The sequence below is a fragment of the Melanotaenia boesemani genome, chromosome 8 (assembly GCF_017639745.1).
Source record: "Melanotaenia boesemani isolate fMelBoe1 chromosome 8, fMelBoe1.pri, whole genome shotgun sequence".
NCBI lineage: Eukaryota > Metazoa > Chordata > Actinopteri > Atheriniformes > Melanotaeniidae > Melanotaenia > Melanotaenia boesemani.
This window is the reverse complement of record NC_055689.1, coordinates 168,444-191,335: the sequence shown is the minus strand read 5'-3', so window position 1 is coordinate 191,335 and position 22,892 is coordinate 168,444. Positions and strand designations below refer to the sequence as shown.

General features: G+C 42.5%; 1 protein-coding gene across 3 annotated transcripts in view; it reads left to right on the top strand.

The window, feature by feature from the left end:
* Positions 1–22,892, top strand: part of LOC121645237 (artemin) — a 41,608-nt gene that overhangs the window by 7,369 nt on the left and 11,347 nt on the right. For 2 of the 3 annotated variants that reach the window (XM_041993625.1, XM_041993624.1), the window contains exon 3: positions 20,554–20,621. In XM_041993625.1, coding sequence (XP_041849559.1) covers positions 20,554–20,621 — 68 coding nt within the window. Of the gene's footprint in view, positions 1–5,247; positions 5,325–20,553; positions 20,622–22,892 lie in introns of those variants that run through there. The other variant, XM_041993626.1, reaches the window with a different exon arrangement.

Here is a 22,892-nt window from a genome sequence, read left to right as displayed (position 1 = left end):
GTGCATTTAATTAATTCATTATATGATCCAGAGTGTAGTAACTGTTTTCATAAAACATAGTGTACTCCTATAGTTCAAATGGCAGAAATGACTCAAAACAAGAATTGTTTTTTTTTTCAATCCTCTTTTCTTGGAATTTACCCCAACAAAAAGTTAACTAAACACAGCTGGACAGAAGGTAGTTATCCTGTTATTGTAAACAACAACAATATGACTAACTACGAGCTAGAAACCATGTCCAACTACCCGGGGGACCGTTTCTGAGAATAAATGCTTGACTAAATGCTTTGTGACTGTGTTTGCACAAAGGGAAAAAAGAGAAAAACGTTTGGATCATAATAATAAGAAAAAACATTTTCTAGCAGATGGCTGAGATAACATTTAATAATACAGTAGGATAATTAAATGCTTAAAGGTTTAAACAGCAACAAACATTTGGCATTTCATTCCCACACCAGGTGGTAAAGATGAATCAGACAGCTTTATTTCCACAAGTTTTAAATCAAATTTATTATAGTCACTGAAACATTTGCTATAGCAAACTTTGGAGCAGGCTGGTGAAGGGTTAAAACATCAATTAATAAAGCCGCTTCCACTTGGAACAAAAAGTGACCTTTTATATGAATTTATGCTAAATACTTAGAAATATAAGATGCCGTTAAGAAAAATAATCTTCCTCACTGGGAAAAACACAGGCTTCATCATATTCATGTTGCTTCATGTAAATGTGTCTCTTTATATAAAACAACCTATGAAGGTTCTGAATAAAGTCTGGCTTCTCCAGCATATAGTTCTGCACCATATTGATATCCCACCCTTCACCCATCTGATCATACTGGCCAGACCGGAAATGATCCTCCTGCTGCTGGTTTGGTTTGTTGGGCCCACCATGATCCACAGAAGCTTTGGTGTTGAGGAGAAAAAGAATCAAGTTTTTGGAGAGGACAGGAAAGCGGGGTCAACCAGCAGCAGAACTCTGATCTAGGGATTGCTGCTGAGAAAGAAGAGAAAGCCCGGTGCGTCATGGGACGTCCCCCAGCAGCCTCGGCCTCTAGCACCAGGACTAAAGGATGGATCAGGATCACCAAGCCAGACCTGCTATAAAATCTATCAGGAAGGAAAGTTGGAAGATGATCTGAAGGTAGAGAGGAGGTCTGATACCTAAGGCCAGACTGGGAGCTGGTTCCACAGAGAGGGGAGAGCAGCGTTCTTAGACTTTAAAAAAGCCTTCGTTACTGTCAACCACAAAGTACTTAGGATAAAACTTAAAACAACTAAATTTCTACAAATAAGAGTAAAACTGGTTCAAATCTTATCTTGAATGTAGAAAGCAGTGCGTCAAAATAAATAATATCAAATCTGCTATACAAAAATGTAACCTAGGTGTACCACAAGGGCGATACTGGGGCCTTTGCTTTTCTGCTTGTATGTAAATGATTTACCTAACATCTGCAAAGATGCTACCTGCCAACTGTATGCAGATGATACTATCATTTATGTAACAGCAGACACTCCTCAGCAGGCTGCAGAATTACTAACTAAGCAGTTGGTTGGAATATCTCAATGGTAGCAGGAAAACTGCCTAACTTTAAACTATACAAAAACTGTTTCAATGTGTTTTTCTTTAAAGAAAAAAAACAGAAAGAGTTTAAAGTATATATAGACCAAAGGGAAATTAAGGAAGTTTCTGAGTTCAAATATCTTGGGGTAATTCTAGATTCTAAACTTAGGTTTGATGCTCATGTTAGGAAAATGTCCAAAACTATCAAGACTAATATAAACTGTTTCCGTATGATAAGGCCCTCTATATCTACCAAAGCAGCTCAAATGTATATGCATGCATTGATATTATCACATATGTCGTACTGCTCTATCATCTGGGGCCAGGCCTCAAAATCTGTCATGAAGCCTTTAATGTCATTATATAAGCAAACTCTAAAAGTATTTGATCAGAAACCAGTGAAGTGGCATTACTGCCAAATTCTTAAAAAAATACTACTTACTGAGTTTTGAAAATTTTCTTAATTTTTCTTTTGTGAAAACAATATATAAGTGTATGAATGGTCTTGCCCCTGATGTGATTTGTCAGTTAATACACAAATATAATAATGAAGGCATGAGAACAAGAGCTGGAGTGAGTGGGAACTGTAGAATGAAAAGGTGCAGAACCACTCTGGGACAATCATCGATCTCAGTCAAAGGATCACAGTTATGGAACACTTTACCACAGGATCTAAAGTCACTGTCAGACATGAGGCTCTTTTCTATAAAACTGAAGCATTGGCTGAAACAACAACACTGTGAACACTGAAAACCTAATTTGGACGTTTTTCCTATCCATGTATTTTACTTTAAATGGAACCTATAACTGGACTGTACTTTTACCTTTGTCGTTAACTTTTAACTCTGTTTATCTAGATCAAAAAGCCTAACCAGGGATGGGGGCTGTAAATTAGCCTTTGGCTAGAAGCCTTGTGTACACTCCATCTGTTACATAATGGGTGATAATGTTAAATTGTACTGTCCCTGCAAAAATAAATAAGTGGAGGTTCTGCCTCCCATTCTACTCTTATGATCCTTTCCCACTAGTACCCACTTAGCCCAGCCTGACACCACCCCTCTCCATTTTTTGATATTCCCATTATGATTTTCCTGGGGTGAGTAGATACATGTTTAGCACCTACTCTGTTGGGGTTCTGAAGGTATGGAGCGGCCAGAATTGTGCTGTGTCTAGATAGCAGGCCAGTATTGGCCAGAATCTGACGTCATGGAATGAGTCATGTGAGCGACTCACGACTGTGGATAACAGCACTGGTGGCAGCAGAGATGGCGTTTCAGAAACGATCACCACGGTCCAACCCAGAGGTGAAGACCTGTCTATGCTTGTTGCTAGTGAAAAAAACAAGACGGAGCTGGACGGTGCAACTCGTACTGAGGTTTTCCAGCAGCTGGTGGAGTTAATGGTGACTCACGTTGTTGTTGTTCCATGTGTGATGCAAACAAATGACTTTACAATACGTACTAGCAGCCTTGCTAAGACAACCTCGCCCACACTGAACGTGGCTTCAATTGCTGTTATGGGAACAATCGAAGTGGGGGTGACGTGGTGTCGGCTGAATTAGGTAGGGCTAAGTGGGTACTAGTTGGAAAGGGCCATAAGAGACTCTGGAACCACAAGTAGACCTGCAGTCTGAGAGCCAAGTGCTCTGTTGGGAATATCTGGAACTATGATATCTTTAATATAGAATGGAGCTTGGTCATGGAGAGCTTTATATGTAGGAGTATCATTTTAAATTCTATCCTGGATTAAACAGGGAGCAGATGAAGAGAAGCTAAAACTGAATAAACCAGAATTCTCCTACTGGTTCTCATCAGAACCCTCGCTGCAGCATCGTGGATCAGCTGGAGACTTTTCAGCGCATATTTTCCATCTCAGTCCCTAGATGTCAGTAATTCTTACTTTACAGTAGTTAAGTAGAGAAGCTGAAGGGAACTTGTTCTCCATTTCCACAAGGAGCTAAACCATAAATAAAGATTCACTTGTTAACTGAACAAACATTCATAAAAATCCACTGACATCAAATATCCCGTGCACGAATGAATCATTTCGCGTTCAACCGGTTTTCTACATCTAGTCACAGTTTTGGTTTGATATGTATAAAATGGATTAACCCAAAGAAGTAGTGTTGATCCAAATTTAAGTTCTACATCATGACCATTCCTTAGTTTCTGCACGTATTTAGCTGGTAGATGCCGCTGGATGACTGTAAACCAGAGCCATGCTCTTTGAGGCTTTTCCAGGTTGAAAAATGCTGACAGATTAACGAGGCACATGGTGAGAGAGGAAGAGCTCTGGGAAATTGCTAGTGTGTTAACCAATAACAGTAGAAGCTATTTGACTTATTTACCAAACACGCAGTGATTAGACAGGCACGCAGAGGCCAAAAACAACAGCAGACATGTTAAAACTAAAGGGGAAAGTCTGATTTGTATATTTGAAACCAGTTAAACAGAAAGAGATATCGAAATACCAACTTTAACATTATTGAGATTATATTAGTTCTTTGCATGACTGCATGCTCAGAAAGGTGGAGCTCTGAGACACATTAAAGGCAGAGCACACGTCCATGCATCTACCACTGTAATCGCTGCCTGTCAAAATGAAGCCATCAGGGCTGCGGTTTCAGGTTAATGGATGATGCTTTCATGGCCCATGGAAAAATGCATTTCACCGTGCTCTTTGGCATCCTGAAGTCAAACGTGTGAGAGTGGTAATCCAGGACGGTTCCACTTCAAACACATTGTTCTCCTCTGAAAGGGTTCACTTATCTCGGTGGATAAGCATTAGGCACGTTTCTTTGAGAGCTTAGCTGTGTAGTGAGACGAGGCTGCAGGGTCAGAAAGTAAAACATTCATCACTCAGATTTACAATTAGGCAGCCCATAAGTTTACCTCTAATAGGTGTTTCTAATCAAGTCCAGATTAAACTTTGCCCATGCACCTTTAGAAGTACCCTATACATAAATGTGGGGATGTTACCCAGCACAGGCTCATAAGAAACTTATTTATTTTGTCACAACAGTCTGTAAACGCATCATTGCTGACGACGCTATGACATTTTATAGTGAATTATTTCTGCACTAGCAGAATTAGCTTTTCTCTATTTGATAATGAAGAATGGCTTCTGTTTTTGGTGCCTGTCAGCTGGTGCAGAGGGCAGCAAACCAATCTTCCTCAGTAGATCTGACCGGTGATCCTGGTGGTGTCTTTTTCATTTTAAAAACGCATTGAATCCAGTCATGGAGAAGATAAATGAATCAAGATTTTTAGAAGCACGGTTGTCTGATTTGGACAGATTCAATGAGCAAACCCAAGGGAGTTTGTACGGCACATGAAAAGAGACAGAATTAATATGATTGATAGTAGCTGCAGAAACCAGAGACCATCAATGAAGGATGAAGCAGTGTGTTCGCTGGTCAACCAGGTTGACAACTCCAAGTCTCTGTGGTCAGATCTGCCTGCCAATGTCAGACCGTGATGGTAAATAAAGCCTTGAAAAGGTGCTGAGGGAACAGGAATCATTTGTTCTTCCACCAAGCTCGGTTGCCAGGACTTTCATCCACAATCCAATACATTAAAAGACATTAGAAACACACAACCGCAAATACTCCACTACAGAACATTTTATACATACATATATGAAGTATATATATGACCGTCTGCGGGTTGTGGAAATCTCCGAACCCATTGGTGGACACCCATGGAGAATGACTTCCGGACAGCTTCGAGAAGATTTTGGTCCATCATCCAGAGGCTCAGGAGGGGTAAGCAGTGCTCCATCATCACTGTGTACAGTGGGGATGGGGGCTGCTGACCTCGACTCGGGGTGAACCTGTTTGTGTTTAAAGACCTCCTCAATCCCACCAACACGTCTTCCGATGAGGAAGCAGAGTCTGGGGTAGCTGGTGCTAGCTCTTTCATCTCTGGGGTTGAGGTCGCTGAGGTGGTTAAAAAGCTCCTCGGTGGCAAGGCCCCGGGGGTGGATGAGGTCCGCCCAGAGTTCCCTAAGGCTCTGGATACTGTAGGGCTGTCTTGGCTGACACGCCTATGCAGCATTGCATAGACATCAGGGACAGTTCCCCTGGACTGGCAGACTGGGGTGGTGGTCCCCCTCTTCAAAAAGGGGGACCGGAAGGTGTGCTCCAACTACAGGGGGTTTACACTCCTCAGCCTCCTCGGTAAGGTCTATTCAGGGGTGCTGGAGAGGAGGGTCCGTCAGATAGTCGAACCTCGGATTGAGGAAGAGCAGTGTGGTTTTTGTCATGGTCGTGGAACAGTGGACCAGCTCTACACTCTCTTCAGGGTCTTTGAGGGGGCATGGGAGTTCGCTGAACCAGTCTACATGTGCTTTGTGGACTTGGAGAAGACATTTGACCCCAGGGACTCCTGTGGGGGTTACTCCGGGAGTATAGAGTGCCGGACTCACTTGTACGAGCTGTCTGGTCCCTGTACGACCGATGTCAGGGCTTGGTCCACATTGCTGGCAGTAAATCAGAATCGTTTCCAGTGCGGGTTGGTCTCTGCCTAGGCTGCCCTTTGTCATCGATTCTGTTCATAACTTTTATGGACAGAATTTCTAGGTGTAGCTGAGGTGATGAGGGGATCCGATTTGGTGGCCTCAGGATTCGGTCTCTGCTCTTTGCAGATGATGTGGTTCTGTTGGCTTCATTGGGCCGTGATCTTCAGCTCTCACTGGAGTGATTCACAGCAGAGTGTGAAGCTGCAGGGATGAGAATCAGCACCTTCAAAATCTGAGACCATGGTCCTCAGCTGGAAAAGGGCGGAGTGCTTTCTATAGATCAGGAATGAGGTCCTGCCCCAAGTGGAGGAGTTCACATATCTCGGGGTCTTGTTCACGTTCCTACCCTCACCTATGGTCATGAGCTGTGGGTAGTGACCGAAAGAACAAGATCGCGAATACAAGCGGCCGAAATGAGTTTTCTCCACAGGGTGGCCGGGCTCTCCCTTAGAGATAGGGTGAAAAGCTCTGTGATCCGGGAGGGGCTCAGAGTAGAGCCGCTGCTCCTCCATATTGAGAGGAGCCAGATGAGGTGGCTCGGGCATCTGGTCAGGATGCCTCCCGGACGCCTCCCTGGTGAAGTGTTCTGGACATGTCCCATTGGGAGGAGACCCTGGGGAAGACCCAAGACATGCTGGATGGACTACATCTCTCGGCTGGCCTGGGAATGCCTCAGGATCTCCCTGGATGAGCTGGTGAATGTGGTCAGGGAGAGGGAAGTCTGGGTTTCCCTACTTAGGCAGCTGGCCCTGATTAGCAGCAGAAAATGGATGGATGGAAATAAGTAAAACCTATGTGAGTATCTTTTCTGGCTGGTACACTGGGGAAAGATCTGGCTGAGCCTCTTGTTGTTGTAGCAGTCTGAACGTTGTATTAACTGGTTTCTTCTACTTTCTGAATGTATCCATACAGGTCACGTTTTCATCTTTTTAACAGTCAATTCTTTCCAGGAAGTCATGAAAACTGCTGATATTGCAGAGGACGACTGTGCCCTACATACCAGCTAACTCTCTTCCTCTGCAGTACATTAAACCCAGTTAGATGTTTATGATGACACATTTCACTTTAACAACTGGACCCAAATGCTATTGATTGTTTCATTGGTTTCCTCAAGCAGTATCTTCACAGTTGTCCTTCTCCTGGTAGATCGCCCATCTTCCCTGGTCCTCCTGTGTGCCTGACCAAGGCCTGAGGACACCTCCAGAGTCAGATGTAGTTGGTGGGTTAATAAACCACCAGGTGGGAGAAGCAGGGGTCGTACAGATTCACCTCGGCTCCCTGTGTGTGGGCTGAAACTGTTGGAGAATTGAGCAGAAATATCCTGTTTTTGTTTGAAGAGAAAGGATTATAGGAAAGACAAGCAGCAGACATGAAGTGTGTATGTGGGGGTTGAGGCCCAGCCTAACCTATCTGAACCGAGGCATGGGACCTGCTATCTGTTTCTCATTTTGCCAGCGCTCTGTGGTTTTCCAGCATGACAGCTCTCAGACTGAACACTGGCACTAACGAGCAATTACATCCGGGCGGGCTGGCAGGGATTATGGGATTATAGAGACCAGGCTCATTCCATCACTTCCCTCTTTTTTCTCTTATCTCTGCTCTCTCATTCTGGACTTTAACTATGTTTTTCTCATTTTCTTCCTCTGGACAAGAACCTATTTTATTTTTCAAATTCTCCTTTTATTATTTAAATGATCTCAGTCTCTTTATCATGTCTGCATCCTTGACTTTGTGGCTCCTTTACATTAAAAACACAGAATATTGTTTACTACTGATAAGTGAAACTGGTTTAGTTGCGAAGTAAAGGGAAGAAAACATCTTGAACAAGAGAGAACTGTTAATTTGTAAAAAGCGTTAACCCTTAATGCTCCAGCAGATCTTCCCGAGGTTGATCATCATCTGCAACGGAAATAGCTAAAAAAAGTGTTGGAGTTTAAGGGTTAAAGCAGAAGAATCAGGCTGCATGACACTTGGACGTCATATGAAGGTTAAATTGAGTCTTTATTGTTGAACCACATCATTTTAGTCAGATCAGGATGAAACCTAATTCAGCCTAATACCCTGAAGCCTCTTGCGTGCCACATTTATGTAAAAAGAAAAGCACCGAGTGACACAAGCTAAATTAAAAGCTAAGTTACTAAACCAGTTTACACACTGGAATCTCTGGAGCTGGTGCTCCGCCGGTGGGGGGACCTTCCTAGGTTTCCAGGTGTCTGGTAGCGATCAAGCGGTTCTCCTGGCATTCAGCCGCCCTCTCCTGCATCTCCTTTTACACCGCAGGTGTCTTTTATTGAGCCGACCCTGATTTACGATTCCCCTGTTTTTCTCCAGCTTCTACAATCAGGCGCCGCCAGTGACGGGTTGAAGCTGGAGGTCAAAACTTTTTACATACGTGTGTGAAGGCAGCGCGCCTCTAATGAAAGACCATTACTGTAGTATTAGAGAAGTCTGGCCTCAGGGCCAGAGGAAGGACCAGGGAGCTTTCTTTCTTTTCAACAGGGTCAGATTGACAATCAGCTCATATTTTCCATCAGATGGTAAAATGTCTCAGTTTCATCATCTGAGATGCTGTTAATCTTCTACTGGGAATAACGTGACCTGGGTCAGTTTATAGATCGTTGAATTCTGTCGGTTTTTACATTTTACACAAACCTAGGTTCTTTAGAACTGGACTTGTATATGGTATATAGTTGGTATTTCAGAGAGCTGGTGTCCCTTTTTTATTTGATCTTCTCTTTTAGAGCTGAAATACCAGTTTTATCCTCTATTCTACCTCAGAAACATCCCCCTGAATGAAATCTCCCTGCATTCCTTCCAGGCACTTACAGAGGAAGTTTCATAGCATCTCACACCAGTTGGAGTAAGCCAGCTCTTGCTTTATGGGCTCTTCTTGCTTCTGAAGAGTTTATTTGCTCAGCTAAGTGTGAAGAACTAGAATGCAGAGGACCAACCATGTAAAGGGGAGATGACATGAAGTCTGCTTTCCCTATTGCAGATGTGCAGAAAGCTTTAATCAGCCAGACAGCAGGAAAACTGCACATGTGTAGGGTGTTGCATCTGAAACCCTAACAGTCAGAAACACTTGTGTCAGTCTTTTAGCTCTTCGTTCTCCCTCTCTCCACCCCTCAACTCCCCTCCTACCTCATCTCCGAAAAGGCTGGAGGCATCAGGCTGTAAACAGCTCCAGAGTGCTGGGGTGAAATGAACCAGCAGACGTAGGCTCCCAGCTTAGTGATCTAAAATGAGCTAAACATTCCCAGCTGTGGCATTAGGGACTCTGAATTGCACCTCTCCAGAGACTCAACGAGGACCTACAGCCCTCCGTCCCGCTTTAAATCAGCTCACGGTTTAATGTCGTCACCATGGCCTTACAGCCTGTCTGTGATAGCCCAGTTTACCTACCCTTGTTCTCCCGGTCCTGGCTCCACTCTGCCTGGACTGGATGGCTGCAGCTGCAACCTGCTGCATAAACGCATCAACAGGTCTTATCGTGTCTGTTGTCAGTCTTCCATCTCACTGCACAGACAGAACTGCTGGGATTGTTAAATAAACATGTGCCTACGTATCACTGAGATCTACAAATGCAGCAGCATCGCAGGCTGCAGAACGTTCCAGCAGTGAGCCGTTCACTGCCAAGTTAAACAAAGACATGATAGATGCTGGAGGTAACTGGGCTGCGTTGTTTAACACAATCTCCATGTCAGATTTAAACAAAGCAAAGGTTTAAATGCTGAACTGATCAGATTAACAGCAAGGAGGTCAGATTATTCTCCAGCTTTTAGTTTCAGCATCTCTTTACTAGAAACTCTGAAGCACCGATGTGTGATCTACAGAAACCAGATAGGTATATAGTCTCAAATATTCATTCATTCATTCATTCATTCATTCATTCATTCATTATCTGTACTGCCATTATGGGTAGCAGGGAAGCTGGAGCCTATCTCAGCATTTAGCAGGTGAGAGGCAGGTACACCTGGACAGGTCACCGGTTCATCACTGGACCCTCAAATAGTCTCAAATCAATAAAGTTGCTGCTGTGGACTGTTGGACCTGGACACTGAAGGTTATTTTACATAGATTTCTTTACTATTAGCCATGCAGTTCCATGAGTGTTATTTCTTTTTTCGCATTAACACATAAACAGCTATGTTATTACTCATGCTAAAGTAAAAATCTGAGTTTTGCATCATCTCTGGGAAATAAGCTAATTATTCCCCTTTTCATATCACAATGGTGAAATGAATCCACGAAAAACTCACTTTATCCTCTTTATTTATCCTCATATATATAGAGAGAGAGAGAGAAAGAGAGAGATGATCGGGGTTGCCTGATGTTGACCCATTTTTGCCATGATCTTATCTATTAGGTCAGTTGCTGCCTCACTAAGCGTGATTGTGCTTATTGGGGCTTCGTACCCAATATCTGGATGGGGAGTTGTTGTTAACTCTCCCCTGACCTGGCGTCCTGGCTCCCCCTTGCCGTAGCAATTGTGTTGGAACGTTGAGCTACTAGTTGTTTGGCAGTGAGTGTTGATTGTGGGTTTCGAAGATTCCATATTTCCCCACATTCTCTGCATGTAACCCCTCTGACTAGGGTTACTGAAGTAGTAACATTCCAACAGAGCCTTGTTCTCACCTCTCTCCCATTTCCATCTTGTTCCAGTAGCCCAGTTCTCGCCAGGGTGCTCTGGTTCCCCAGCACCTGACGCAGACCTTGTTTGACCGGGCGACGCCTGAGCCAGTCATATAAGGTAGGCAGTAGTGCAGAGGGTCTTGCCTAAGGACCCACACTAGGTGTTGGTAATTGCCTGGGCCGGGATGTAGTATATGATGTACCATAGTTAATTAATAGTTAAACCATATTTAAAACATAGGTAAACAGTAGTTAAAACATAGTTAATCAATACTTAAACCATAGTTAAACAATAGTAAAACCATAGTTAACTATAGTTAAGCCATAGTTAAACCATATATAAACAGCACTTAAACCATACTTCAACCATAGTTAATCAATAGTTAAACAATATTTAAAACAGAGTTAAACCAGAGTTGAACAATAGTTAAAAAATAGTTAACCCACAGTTAAACAATAATTAAACCATAGTTAAACAATAGTTAAATAATAGCTAAAACCATAGTTAAACCATACTTAATCAACATTTAACCCACAGTTTAACCATAGTTAAACCATAGTTACATAGTCAAAATTGGACTAGTCCATGTTATGCATCACCCTGCATGTATGCAGAAATTGCAGCACGTAAAATGAAAATACAAACACAAAAAAATACAAATACAAAAAAGAGAGAAATTGAAATGAAGCAAACATACGAAAGTGGCTCACAAAAAAGTAAAAGAGAGACCAAAGGCAGCATTTCATTTTAAAGCTGCCAAAATTTTCTAGCTTTTTAGTGGAACTGGGACAGTGGCAGCCAGAGAAACCTGCAGCGTTTGCTTTCACCACTGGTAGCGTTGCAGCTGAAGCTCTTCCTATCACTGATGACAGTCCTCCTATCAATCCTGCTGGCTCAGCCAGCAGCGATCCACAAATTGATGGAGAAGATGACGTACAAGTTATGGTGAGTGACAGCATTTCTCCTTCCCCAATGACAGCACCTTTGCCCGAGCTGCTCGCTGATAGAGAGGCTGCTCAGCTACGGAAAGGAGCCAGTCCAAGTTAAAGTTAAAGATTTTCCACAAAATGAAAATGTCCGCAGATTCACAAGGCAAACTATTACACATTGATGAATAACAGCGAGAGGCTCAACAGAGCTTGGTTAGTTTACAGGGAAAGTACAGACTATGGTTTTTGCTTTTGTTGCCTTTTTGGAAAACAAAAATAGACCGTGAATCATGGCGGCTGTCAGTGATCAGCTGATCGGCTTTTGCTGCGTGTGTTTATGAATCAGCTGAGAAGGAGGAAACTAGCAGTTCATAATTCACACCGTCACATATTTAGTCTTGTTGTTGGCAGGACCTTCTGTAACACAGTAGCTGGCTGGTGATAGACAGGGTTTATACTTCAGTATGCGGGGGCGGGTCTAGAAAAGTCATAATGGGGGCCATGCAGGAAAGAAGTGTAAAAAAAAGTGAATAAAAGCTAGTAAGACAAGCAGCCAATGATGTATTTTATCAGCAGGTGTTTACTTTGGGTGATCCTGCTGTAGGACTTTTATCACTGCTGCACAAACACTAACACTTCAATGATAAAAGGAAAAAGCTGTTTTTATCCAGATCATCAGTTTTATCAGTTTCTTCATCAATGTCGGCTGTTTAACTTCAGTTGTCACATCTGCTGGTTTTAGGACAGAAATTATCACCATGGAAACGTTTGGAATGATGGGATGATGATATATGAATTCTGAATTATAAAATAGAACATGGTAGAGATAATGCAGAACATGTAGAAGTACATTACATGCTGCATTTACTGACCCTGGGACTTCTGACGTTTACCCAAGGGAAGGTCAGTTAACAGTAAATATTTGTAGCATCAACTCATTCTGGTAAAACAGTACAGTAAAATAGGCCGATTTCAGTCATAGACACGAATGGTGATTAATCATGATCATTTTGAAAGCTGTGATTAATTTGATTAAAAATTTTAATCATTTTGCAGCCCTAATTTTCACACATCCATGCTTTGACAGTTTGCATTGCATTGGCTTTAAACCCAATCATGGCACTGACATGTTTATTTATGCTTTAAAAGAGCTACTAAGCAATTACAAAAATAAGCACTCTACTGTATTCATGTGTTTTCTAGATGCCTCTAAGGCTTTTGATCGCGTAAACCACAAAAAGCTATTTTGCAAACTGAGTCGAGCCAATGTACCGAAATATCTCATTCGTTGTTTGTCCTATTGGTATGCACATCAGACCTTACATGTCAAATAGGACAACTGTGTGTCTGAGCCCTTTCTCGTTAGTAATGGAGTGAGACAAGGAAGTTTGCTGTCCCCAGTTCTGTTCAATTTTTATATGAATGACTTGTCTAAAGATCTGAACAAGTGCAGAACTGGGTGCATGGCTGGAGAGACTGTGGTCAATCACCTTATGTATGCAGATGACCTGGTGGTCTTTAGCCCTAGCTCAGCTGGTCTTCAGGAACTGCTTAATGTGTGTTCTGCATATGGTGAACAAAATGATGTAAAATACAACACTGCTAAAAGTGTCATTGTGATATGTCGCATAAAGGAGGACAGAGCTCTTGTGTTTCCTCATTTTAAATTGTCTGGAAATACTCTCACTGTTGTTAATACAGTAAAATATCTTGGACATATTCTGACTGATTCTTTATCAGGCGATGAGGACATGTATCGGCAGTGAAGAATGTTGTATGCACAGGCCAATGTTTTGTCTCATAGGTTTGGCTCTTGTTCTGTTGAAGTGGAAGTAACTTTGTTTAGAGCTTACTGTACCCCACTATACACAGCTCATCTGTGGGTGAACTTTAAAACATCTAGCCTATAAAGACTGAAAGTTGCCTATAATGATGCCCTGAGGCTTCTGTTAAAAAAGCCCAGATGGACTAGTGCTAGCGAACTGTTTGTGACTCACAGAGTGAACACACTACAAGCCCTTCTAAGGAATCTAATGTTTAAATTTATGTGTTGTTTGAATGCATCAGAAATAATTCTGTTGTTGACAAATATTAAATACAGTGCCATCCGCTATTTCTCTGATCTGTGGAGACACTGGTATAACTGCCTTTTAAAAGATTGAGGAACCTTTTATTTATTTATTTTTATGCCCATGTTGTACATGTTATTTGTCTGTCTGTTGTTTCTTTTTACTATGGACCACGAGTCCGCAATAAAGAATACTACTACTACTACTACTACTACTACTACTACTACCACTACATAGAAAATACATATAAGGTAGACTGGTAGATGCAGGGGCCCCCCAAATGACTGTTTGCCTGGAGCCCCCAAATGGCTAAGTTTGCCACTGGAAAAACCAATCCCAGCTACTTGCTGGGTGGTGATTTTAGCATGAAGCAAAGCGATGAGAAACTAGTTGCGCTGGGTGGAGGATGAGGAGAAAAGAGTAAAACAAAGGCCACGGCTGCTGGTTGCAGGGTTAGCAGAGCCACAAGCAGCCATCGAAAGCGAAAGCTGATTTTCCCACCTGCATGCAACCTCATAGCTTAGCTTCATCTTACTGCAGATTACCCCAGTAACCAGCCAAACCGTGACGTTTGTCCACACAAGTAGCTTCACAATCCAGGTTTAAACATGGCGAGGTGATGGTTCAATTGGCAGTTTTAGTGTCATGTAATGAAAACCACAAGCAATGACTATCAGCTCCTGAAGCCCTGGCTATATTTTCAGAACAGACCCCTACAAAGTAAATGAAGACTTGATCCATAATAACCAGGTTCATATTCAAATGCTGGGTGTCCAGGGACATTTATCTACCACAGAGAAGGTAATGCCAGTGTCAGAGATGTGTTTGTTACTGTACTTCAGTAAATCACAATAAAACAGAGGTGAAATGTGAAATTTCTACCCTTGTTGAAATAGCATAACACCATGCTAATATTGACTCTGTGCACACAGTTTGATCGGTAGATGCAGTTTCTGTAACACTAGTTGCCTTTTCTGTAGCTGTAATTGCCGTTTCTGTAGCGGTAGTTGCCATTTCAGTAGTGGTACTTGCCATTTCTGTAGCGGTAGATACAGTTTCTGTAGCAGTACTTGCCGTTTCTGAAGCGGTAGATGCAGTTTCTGTAGCAGTACTTGCCGTTTCTGAAGCGGTAGATGCAGTTTCTGTAGCGGTAGATGCAGTTTCTGTAGCACTAGTTGCAGTTTCTGAAGCGGTAGATGCAGTTTCTGTAGCACTAGTTGCCATTTCTGTAGTGGTAATTGCAGTTTCTGTAGCGGTAGATGCCATTTCTGTAGCGGTACTTGCTGTTTCTGTAGCAGTATTTGCCGTTTCTGTAGCGGTACTTGCCGTTAATGTACCGGTAGATGCCATTTCTGTAGTGCTAGTTGCCGTTTCTGTAGCGGTAGATGCCATTTCTGTAGTGCTAGTTGCCGTTTCTGTAGCGGTAGATGCCATTTCTGTAGCGCTAGTTGCCGTTTCTGTAGTGGTAGATGCCATTTCTGTAGCGCTAGTTGCCGTTTCTGTAGTGGTAGATGCCATTTCTGTAGCGGTACTTGCCATTGCTGTAGCAGTATTTGCCCTTTCTGTAGCGGTACTTGCCGTTTCTGTAGCAGTATTTGCCGTTTCTGTAGCGGTACTTGCCATTTCTGTAGCGCTAGTTGCCGTTTCTGTACCGGTAGATGCCATTTCTGTAGCGGTAGATGCCGTTTCTGTAGAAGTAGATGCCGTTTCTGTAGCGCTAGTGGCCGTTTCTGTAGCGTTATTTGCCGTTTCTGTAGCGGTACTTGTCGTTTCTGTAGCGGTAGATGCCATTTCTGTAGCGCTAGTGGCCGTTTCTGTAGCAGTATTTGCCGTTTCTGTAGCAGTATTTGCCGTTTCTGTAGCAGTACTTGCCGTTTCTGTAGCGGTTTTTCAGTTCCAAAAGCGGCGTGCTTGAAAACAGACCGCTCGCATGAAAACAAAGCACACACAATGCGATCATCGCGCGCAAGTACGTGATATGAGCGAGTAAATTAGTACCCGCGAGTTAAAACACACGTCGCGAGGAGGCATTTCTGCATTGCGAGGGAATAACACAGTATTTGCAAGCAGAGAATCACTCTCATGAGACCTCATCAGTCCACTGTGTTCACACATGTGGACCAAAGTCCTCGCAGCAGTGACGTGCTGTCACTGCATGCTCGGCTAAACAGTCCTCCCTCCGGAGGCAGAGACTGCAGCTGACGTGTCTTACCCTCTGATTGGTTGGTTTAAATGTTCACACATTTCTCAGCCAAGCTAGTGCGCTTTGTCCACCATGGCGGGAGCCCGGTTATTGTTTACATGCTAATTTAGTGGACAGAAAAATACGCAGAAAAAGATATTGAATAAGAGTACACATAGAATGCTCATTAATCGTAAAAAATTATGGCACAACAAGTACACTTCTAGAGACTATATTTAAAAGTTTCAAGCTATTGTTTTTGATTGCTATACCGCTGTAAAAGTCTCCTCTCCAAAAGGCAGCCAAACATAGTTGGAACATGTATGCATGTATATCACTCGGACTTCACTTTATTGCCACTTGGTAAATCTAGCTAGCTGCCCCTCAATAAAAACTCATAGTCTAATGTGATAAACTCTGAATCACCTAAATTAAACTGCTACTAGTTATTGGTACACATTACCAAAAATGTGGTGTAATGCAAAAATCCTACAATAAAGTGTGGTTTAGTTTTTTTTTTTTAGTTTTTTAGTAAGATGCTAAATTAATATTATAATTTTAAAAGGCAGATTTTTTTAGCAGATTTTACATGGAGAGGGGTTTTGTTTAAACCAGCGATTTACATACAAAGAATCCCCAGTGGGAAATAAAAAGTAATAGAAACAACTGTAGCTTAACATGCTTTATTTACCAGATAAACAGCACCTGTGCAGTGAATTTCAAATGACTTTAAGTTGGTTAAACTAGCTTTAGTTTTGCATAACTAAAGCAAAGCACCTTGACCCAGCTGGCATGTACTAGTATTCACGTTATTTTTAATTGCACTTTTTTCCAATGCATTTTAAACATTCAATTGTTATACCTTAAAAATGTCATGTTTGATATGTGCATCATAACACATATCTTCAACTATGCTTTCTTTTGTCAATAGCTCAAAACTTCTGTTTTTGGGTCGTGGCGCTGCTGAGGATCTGTCTTAGGGCAGATTCTGGTGGACTTGTTTCTTGTGGTTTAAATGTTTCTTTTATTTAGGGTCATGTTCTGGGCTTTTTGGTTTCTGTTCATTAGTTCACCAGGTCTGTGTTTATTCACCTCACCTGTGTCTCATTAGTTCCTCAGTGTATTTATACGCCTTGGTTTCAGTTGTTCTGTGTCACATCGTCTGTCTTGTTTCCCTACCATGTGATTCCTTGGGTTTCTTGTGTTTCTGTTTCATGGAATTAACACTTTTACCTGCATTCCGTCTGCCTCATGCCTCTCCATCCTGCATGTGGGTCCTCATTTCCACCGCACCGGGACAAATCAGGTGTATAAACCACAGGTTTGCTATTGTTTCTGCCTGTAGACCAAAACGAAGTGTCATGATCCACAACTTATTCTGCCTCTGCCCCCACCCCCAACTTGCCTGCGAACAAAAGTGTGAACACACTGAGCGAAATAACATCAGCATTTAGTGGAACATGTGGAAGTAGCTTCTAACGTTTATGCTGTTGCTTACTGTCCAGGAGAATCTCGGCTGGAGGGAGGTTCGAACCTTGAGGGCGTGGCCTTTCTGTGTGGAGTTTGCATGTTCTCCCCGTGTATGCGTGGGTTCTCTCCGGCTTCCTCCCACCATCCAAAGACATGATGTTAGGTTAATTGATGACTCTAAATTCTCCCTAGGAGTGTGTGAGTGTGAATGGTTGTTTGTCCCCTATGTGTTGGCCCTGTGATGGACTGGTGACCTGTCCAGGTGTACCTGCCTCTCACCTGTTAATGCTGGGATAGGCTCCAGCTTACCCCCATCCCATCATGGAATAAGCAGTACAGAGAATGAATGAACAATGATGACTGATTTAAAAAATATTTAACTTTATAAAGAACAGAAATTGTTTTACATATTCTTGAGTTAATATGATTTATATGTTTCTTCCAACTCAGTCTTTCATCTATCAATACACCAAAAAATTTTATTTCTGACACTCTTTCAAGTTCTATTTTATTTATCACAAGTTTCTTATTAGTGTTGATTGGTCTATTCCCAAATATCATATATCATCATTTAAATGTAATGTTAGTTTATTTACATCAAACCAACTCTTCAGTTTATTAAGTTAATTTCCAACAGTCTCCAAAAGCTCATATATTGTTCTGTTCTTCAGATAACTGATAAGCTAGCTGAGGGCCACTCCTCCAACCCCAAACATTTGAACTTTATCAATAATTCATGATCTACTTTTTAAAATCCAAAACAATCCCAGTGGTATGCTCTTTCTTTTCAGCTGTAATAGTTAACTCTTCCAGAACCTCTATGAGGGCTGATGAGGAGGTTTAGTTTTTTCTGAAGTCGTATTATTGATCATGTAAAATTCTGTGTTTAGTTATGAAGTCGTCCAATCTGATATAGAATATTTCTTCTAATATTTTAGACAACTGAGGAAATAAAGAAATTGCCCTGTAGTTGGAAAAGTTTATGTTTATCACGTGTTCCGATGAGGAAGCTGTAGGGCTGTCTGACACGCCTATGCAGCATTGCATAGACATCAGGGACAGTTCCCCTGGACTGGCAGACTGGGGTGGTGGTCCCCCTCTTCAAAAAGGGGGACCGGAAGGTGTGCTCCAACTACAGGGGGTTTACACTCCTCAGCCTCCTCTGTAAGGTCTATTCAGGGGTGCTGGAGAGGAGGGTCCGTCAGATAGTCGAACCTCTGATTGAGGAAGAGCAGTGTGGTTTTTGTCCCGGTCGTGGAACAGTGGACCAGCTCTACACTCTCTTCAGGGTCTTTTAGGGGGCATGGGAGTTTGCTGAACCAGTCTACATATGCTTTGTGGACTTGGAGAAGACATTCGACCGTGTCCCCTGGGGACTCCTGTGGGGGGTACTCCAGGAGTTTGGAGTGTCGGATCAGCTTGTACGAGCTGTCCAGTCCCTGTACGACCGGCATCGGAGCTTGGCCCGCATTGCTGGCAGTAAATCGGAATCGTTTCCAGTCCGGGTTGGACTCCGCCTATGCTGCCCTTTGTCACCGATTCTGTTCATAATTTTTATGGACAGAATTTCTAGGTGCAGCCGAGGTGTTGAGGGGGTCCGGTTTGGTGGCCTCAGTATTGGGTCTCTGCTCTTTGTGGATGATGTGGTTCTGTTGGCTTCATCGGGCTGTGATCTTCAGCTCTCACTGGAGCGATTTGCAGCCGAGTGGGAAGCGGCTGGGATGAAAGTCAGCACCTCCAAATCCGAGACCATGGTCCTCAGCCGGAAAAGGGTGGAGTGCTTTCTACAGATCAGGGAATGAGGTCCTGTCCCAAGTGGAGGAGTTCACGTATCTCGGGGTCTTGTTCACCAGTGAGGGAAGGATGGAGCAGGAGATGGACAGGCGGATCGGTGCGGCGTCTGCAGTGATGCGGACTCTGCATCGGTCTGTCGTAGTGTAGCAGCTTTTAATCCCAGTATAAACCAGTCTGTAGCAGCTTTTAATCCCAGTATAAACCAGTCTGCAGCAGCTTTTAATCCCAGTATAAACCAGTCTGTAACAGTTTTTAATTCCAGTATAAACCAGTGTGTAACAGCTGGAGTTTTTAATCCCAGTATAAACCAGTCTGTAGTAGCTTTTAATCCCAGTATAAACCAGTCTGTAGTAGCTTTTAAATCCCAGTATAAACCAGTGTGTAACAGCTGGAGTTTTTAATCCCAGTATAAACCAGTCTGCAGCAGCTTTTAATCCCAGTATGAACCAGTCTGTAACAGTTTTTAATTCCAGTATAAACCAGTGTGTAACAGCTGGAGTTTTTAATCCCAGTATAAACCAGTCTGCAGCAGCTTTTAATCCCAGTATAAACCAGTCTGTAACAGTTTTTAATTCCAGTATAAACTAGTATGTAACAGCTGGAGTTTTTAATCCCAGTATAAACCAGTCTGTAGTAGCTTTTAATCCCAGTATAAACCAGTCTGTAGCAGCTTTTAATCCCAGTATAAACCAGTCTGTAGCAGCTTTTAATCCCAGTATAAACTAGTCTGTATAAGCTGGAACTTTTAACAGTGTTTCAAGGGTTAATGTAAGAAACACCAACATTGTGACCAAGGATGGATTACTTCTCAGACTTTTTCCAGGAACACAGCAGAACCGGATGACCTCATGTTATGACCTCCTATAATGGCCTGGACGATCCTCCACTCTGCACATACTATATCTAAACATCTGCATCTGTAACATCTCTTATCACCTGCCCTCCATCTCCAGGGTTTTTGTCTTGGACCTCCACAAAGTGTCCTCGATACGCCTGGTTCCCCTTGCTCAAACCTCTGCCACAGGACCAGCCCAGAAGAATGCCTTTAACAAGTCTATCTCAGATGCTGCCTTTTGTTGGCCGACTGGGCCGTTTGCAAGGATGTATGAGCAGACAAGCCGACACTAGCCGTCGGTGCTGGCAGCAAATACTGAGGCAGCAACAACAACACGGTCCTCATGCTTGGAGGACATGATTTATGTGACACTTCGACCTGTTCGGGGCCCACAGAGATGTTTCTCTTTTACAGTATCTGGAAGGTTGTGAATGTACTGGCATCATATCGCCCGCATGTTGCGCTTTTTAGTTTATGTTAGTCTTTGAAAGGAGCATCTGGGATCAGGAACGCTGACAGTTGGTTTCTTCTTGTTCCTAAATTCCACTTTCTGTTTCTCCAGGTGGGACCAGATGGAGGGTTCGGAGGAAGGATAGACACATTACTTTTGTAATGTCAGCAAAGGCCAAGGTTTGTCAGAAACTTTCCTCCTTTTATACTTGTTTTTTACTCTTCTTCAAACTCCAGTTTAAACCAAACTTTATGCAACACTTTTCATACAAAAAGCAGCACAACATGCTCTACATAATAAAAACACATTTTGAATGTTCATATAAGACCTTCACACACAAGTTTAAAACAAAGTTCAATAACACACGTCATACTCTCTCACACACATCATCACACTCAGACCCACACAGCACACCTACAACTCCGCCCCTCCCCCACCCCTCTCTGCACCAACATAAACCCTGACTTCTAGTTTGTGTCTTCTTAACTGGAACATCAACATTAAAACATAACAGCCAGGGCTGCTGTGCAGGGCCCCACCAACCACACCGAGCAGGGCGACCTCCACGGCAACAACCTGCAGACCGAGTAGACATGGCCCCCGATGTGAAGGCTCCTCATGAGAAAAACAATGAAGCCAAAAAGTTAAAACAAGACAAAAATAAACCTAAAAGCAAGAAGAACAAATAAGAACCATGAAAAATAAACACACACACACGCACACACATATCTCTCTCTCTCTCTCTCTCTCTCTATATATATATATACATATATAGATATATGAAGCTTAAAGATAAACTAAAGAGGTCTTGAGCCTCTTTTTGAAAACGCGAAGCGTCTCTGCAGCCCTGCGTTTCTACAGCAGGACGTTCCACACATGAGGAAAATTCTTCTCTGAATATAAAACTACCATCTCTGAACACAACCTGCGAAGAGAGAGATGGGAATCTTTTTTTGTCTTCTTTTTGAATGAATGAATGAATGAAATGAATGAAAAATACTTTATTAATCCCAAAGGGAAATTCAATAAAGGTTGCACTTTGCTGAGGACGGTAAGCAAGACGATGAGTTATGTAGGTAAGAGTTACTAATGAAATCCGTCCAGACCAGGCTTTCATGAAACCCTGTCAGCAGCTGAGTTATAAACCTGCAGATGGACCTGGATCCAGGATGGAAACCAAGACTTATTTGACTCAGGTATTTTTGATGAAAGGGACTTAAAAAGACTGCTGTCTGACCTTTTTTAAAAAATTTCTGTTAAACATTTTCTTATGGCTAAATAGACTATTCTTCTGCTGATGACGGATGTTTATTTGTAATAAGGCTTAAAAGCCCATAAGATTGCCTTTAAAATAAACCTGCGCAGCAAGTCACAATCACAGTGGGCCGTTTTTGGAAACATTTGCTTTCTAATCTGAGAAATGAGACAACTGGTCCCACTCTGTATCTACAAATCTCGAATTAAGACTTAAATGAAGAGAAAACAACACGAGGGTCTAAAGCCAAAAGTAAATATACTAAACACAAATGTTAAATTCCTTTATGGAAGAAGCAAGAAACTAAAGACCACAAATGTTTTTATGGGTTTTTACAGCCACAGTAAGCAGCACTTTCCATGGCAACACGAAGAAATCCATGTTCAAACCCAGTTCCAATAGAGTTGGGACGCTGTTACAAAAACATAATTGATGATTAATGAATCCCATCCATCCACATTTTATCCCCAGTAGCAGATAACCAACATCTCAGAGGATGAAACGGAGACATTTCACCATGTGATGAAAATATGAGCTGATAGTGAATCTGATGCAGCAACACGTCTGGAAAAAGTTGGAACAGGAGCAACAAAAGGCTGGAAAAGTACCTGGTACAAACCAGAAACACCTGGAGGAGCGTGGACAACTAACCAGGTTACCTGGCAACAGGTCAGTAACATGACTGGGTATAAAAGGAGCATTTCAGAGAGGCAGAGTCTCTCTGATGGAAAGATGGACAGAGCTTCACCAATATGAGACACACTGGATCGAAAACTGGAACAGTTTCAGGAAAATGTTCCTCAGACTAAAGATCCAACATCTACAGTGCAGAATATCATAAGAAGATTCAGAGAATCAGGAGGAATCTCTCTGTGTGACCGTGCTGAACATCACCGTGAAACTACATTTTACACTGTGCTGAACATCACTCTGGAACTACTTTTTCTACAGTGCTGAACATCCCCTTGGAACTAATTTTTACACCATGCTGAACATCACCCTGGAACTACTTTTTACACCGTGCAGAACATCACCCTGGCACTACTTTTTACACCGTGCTGACCATCACCCTGGAACTACTTTTTCTACAGTGCTGAACATCACCCTGGAACTACTTTTTACACCCTGCTGAACATCACCCTGGAACTACTTTTTACACCATGCCGAACATCACCCTGGAACTACTTTTTACACC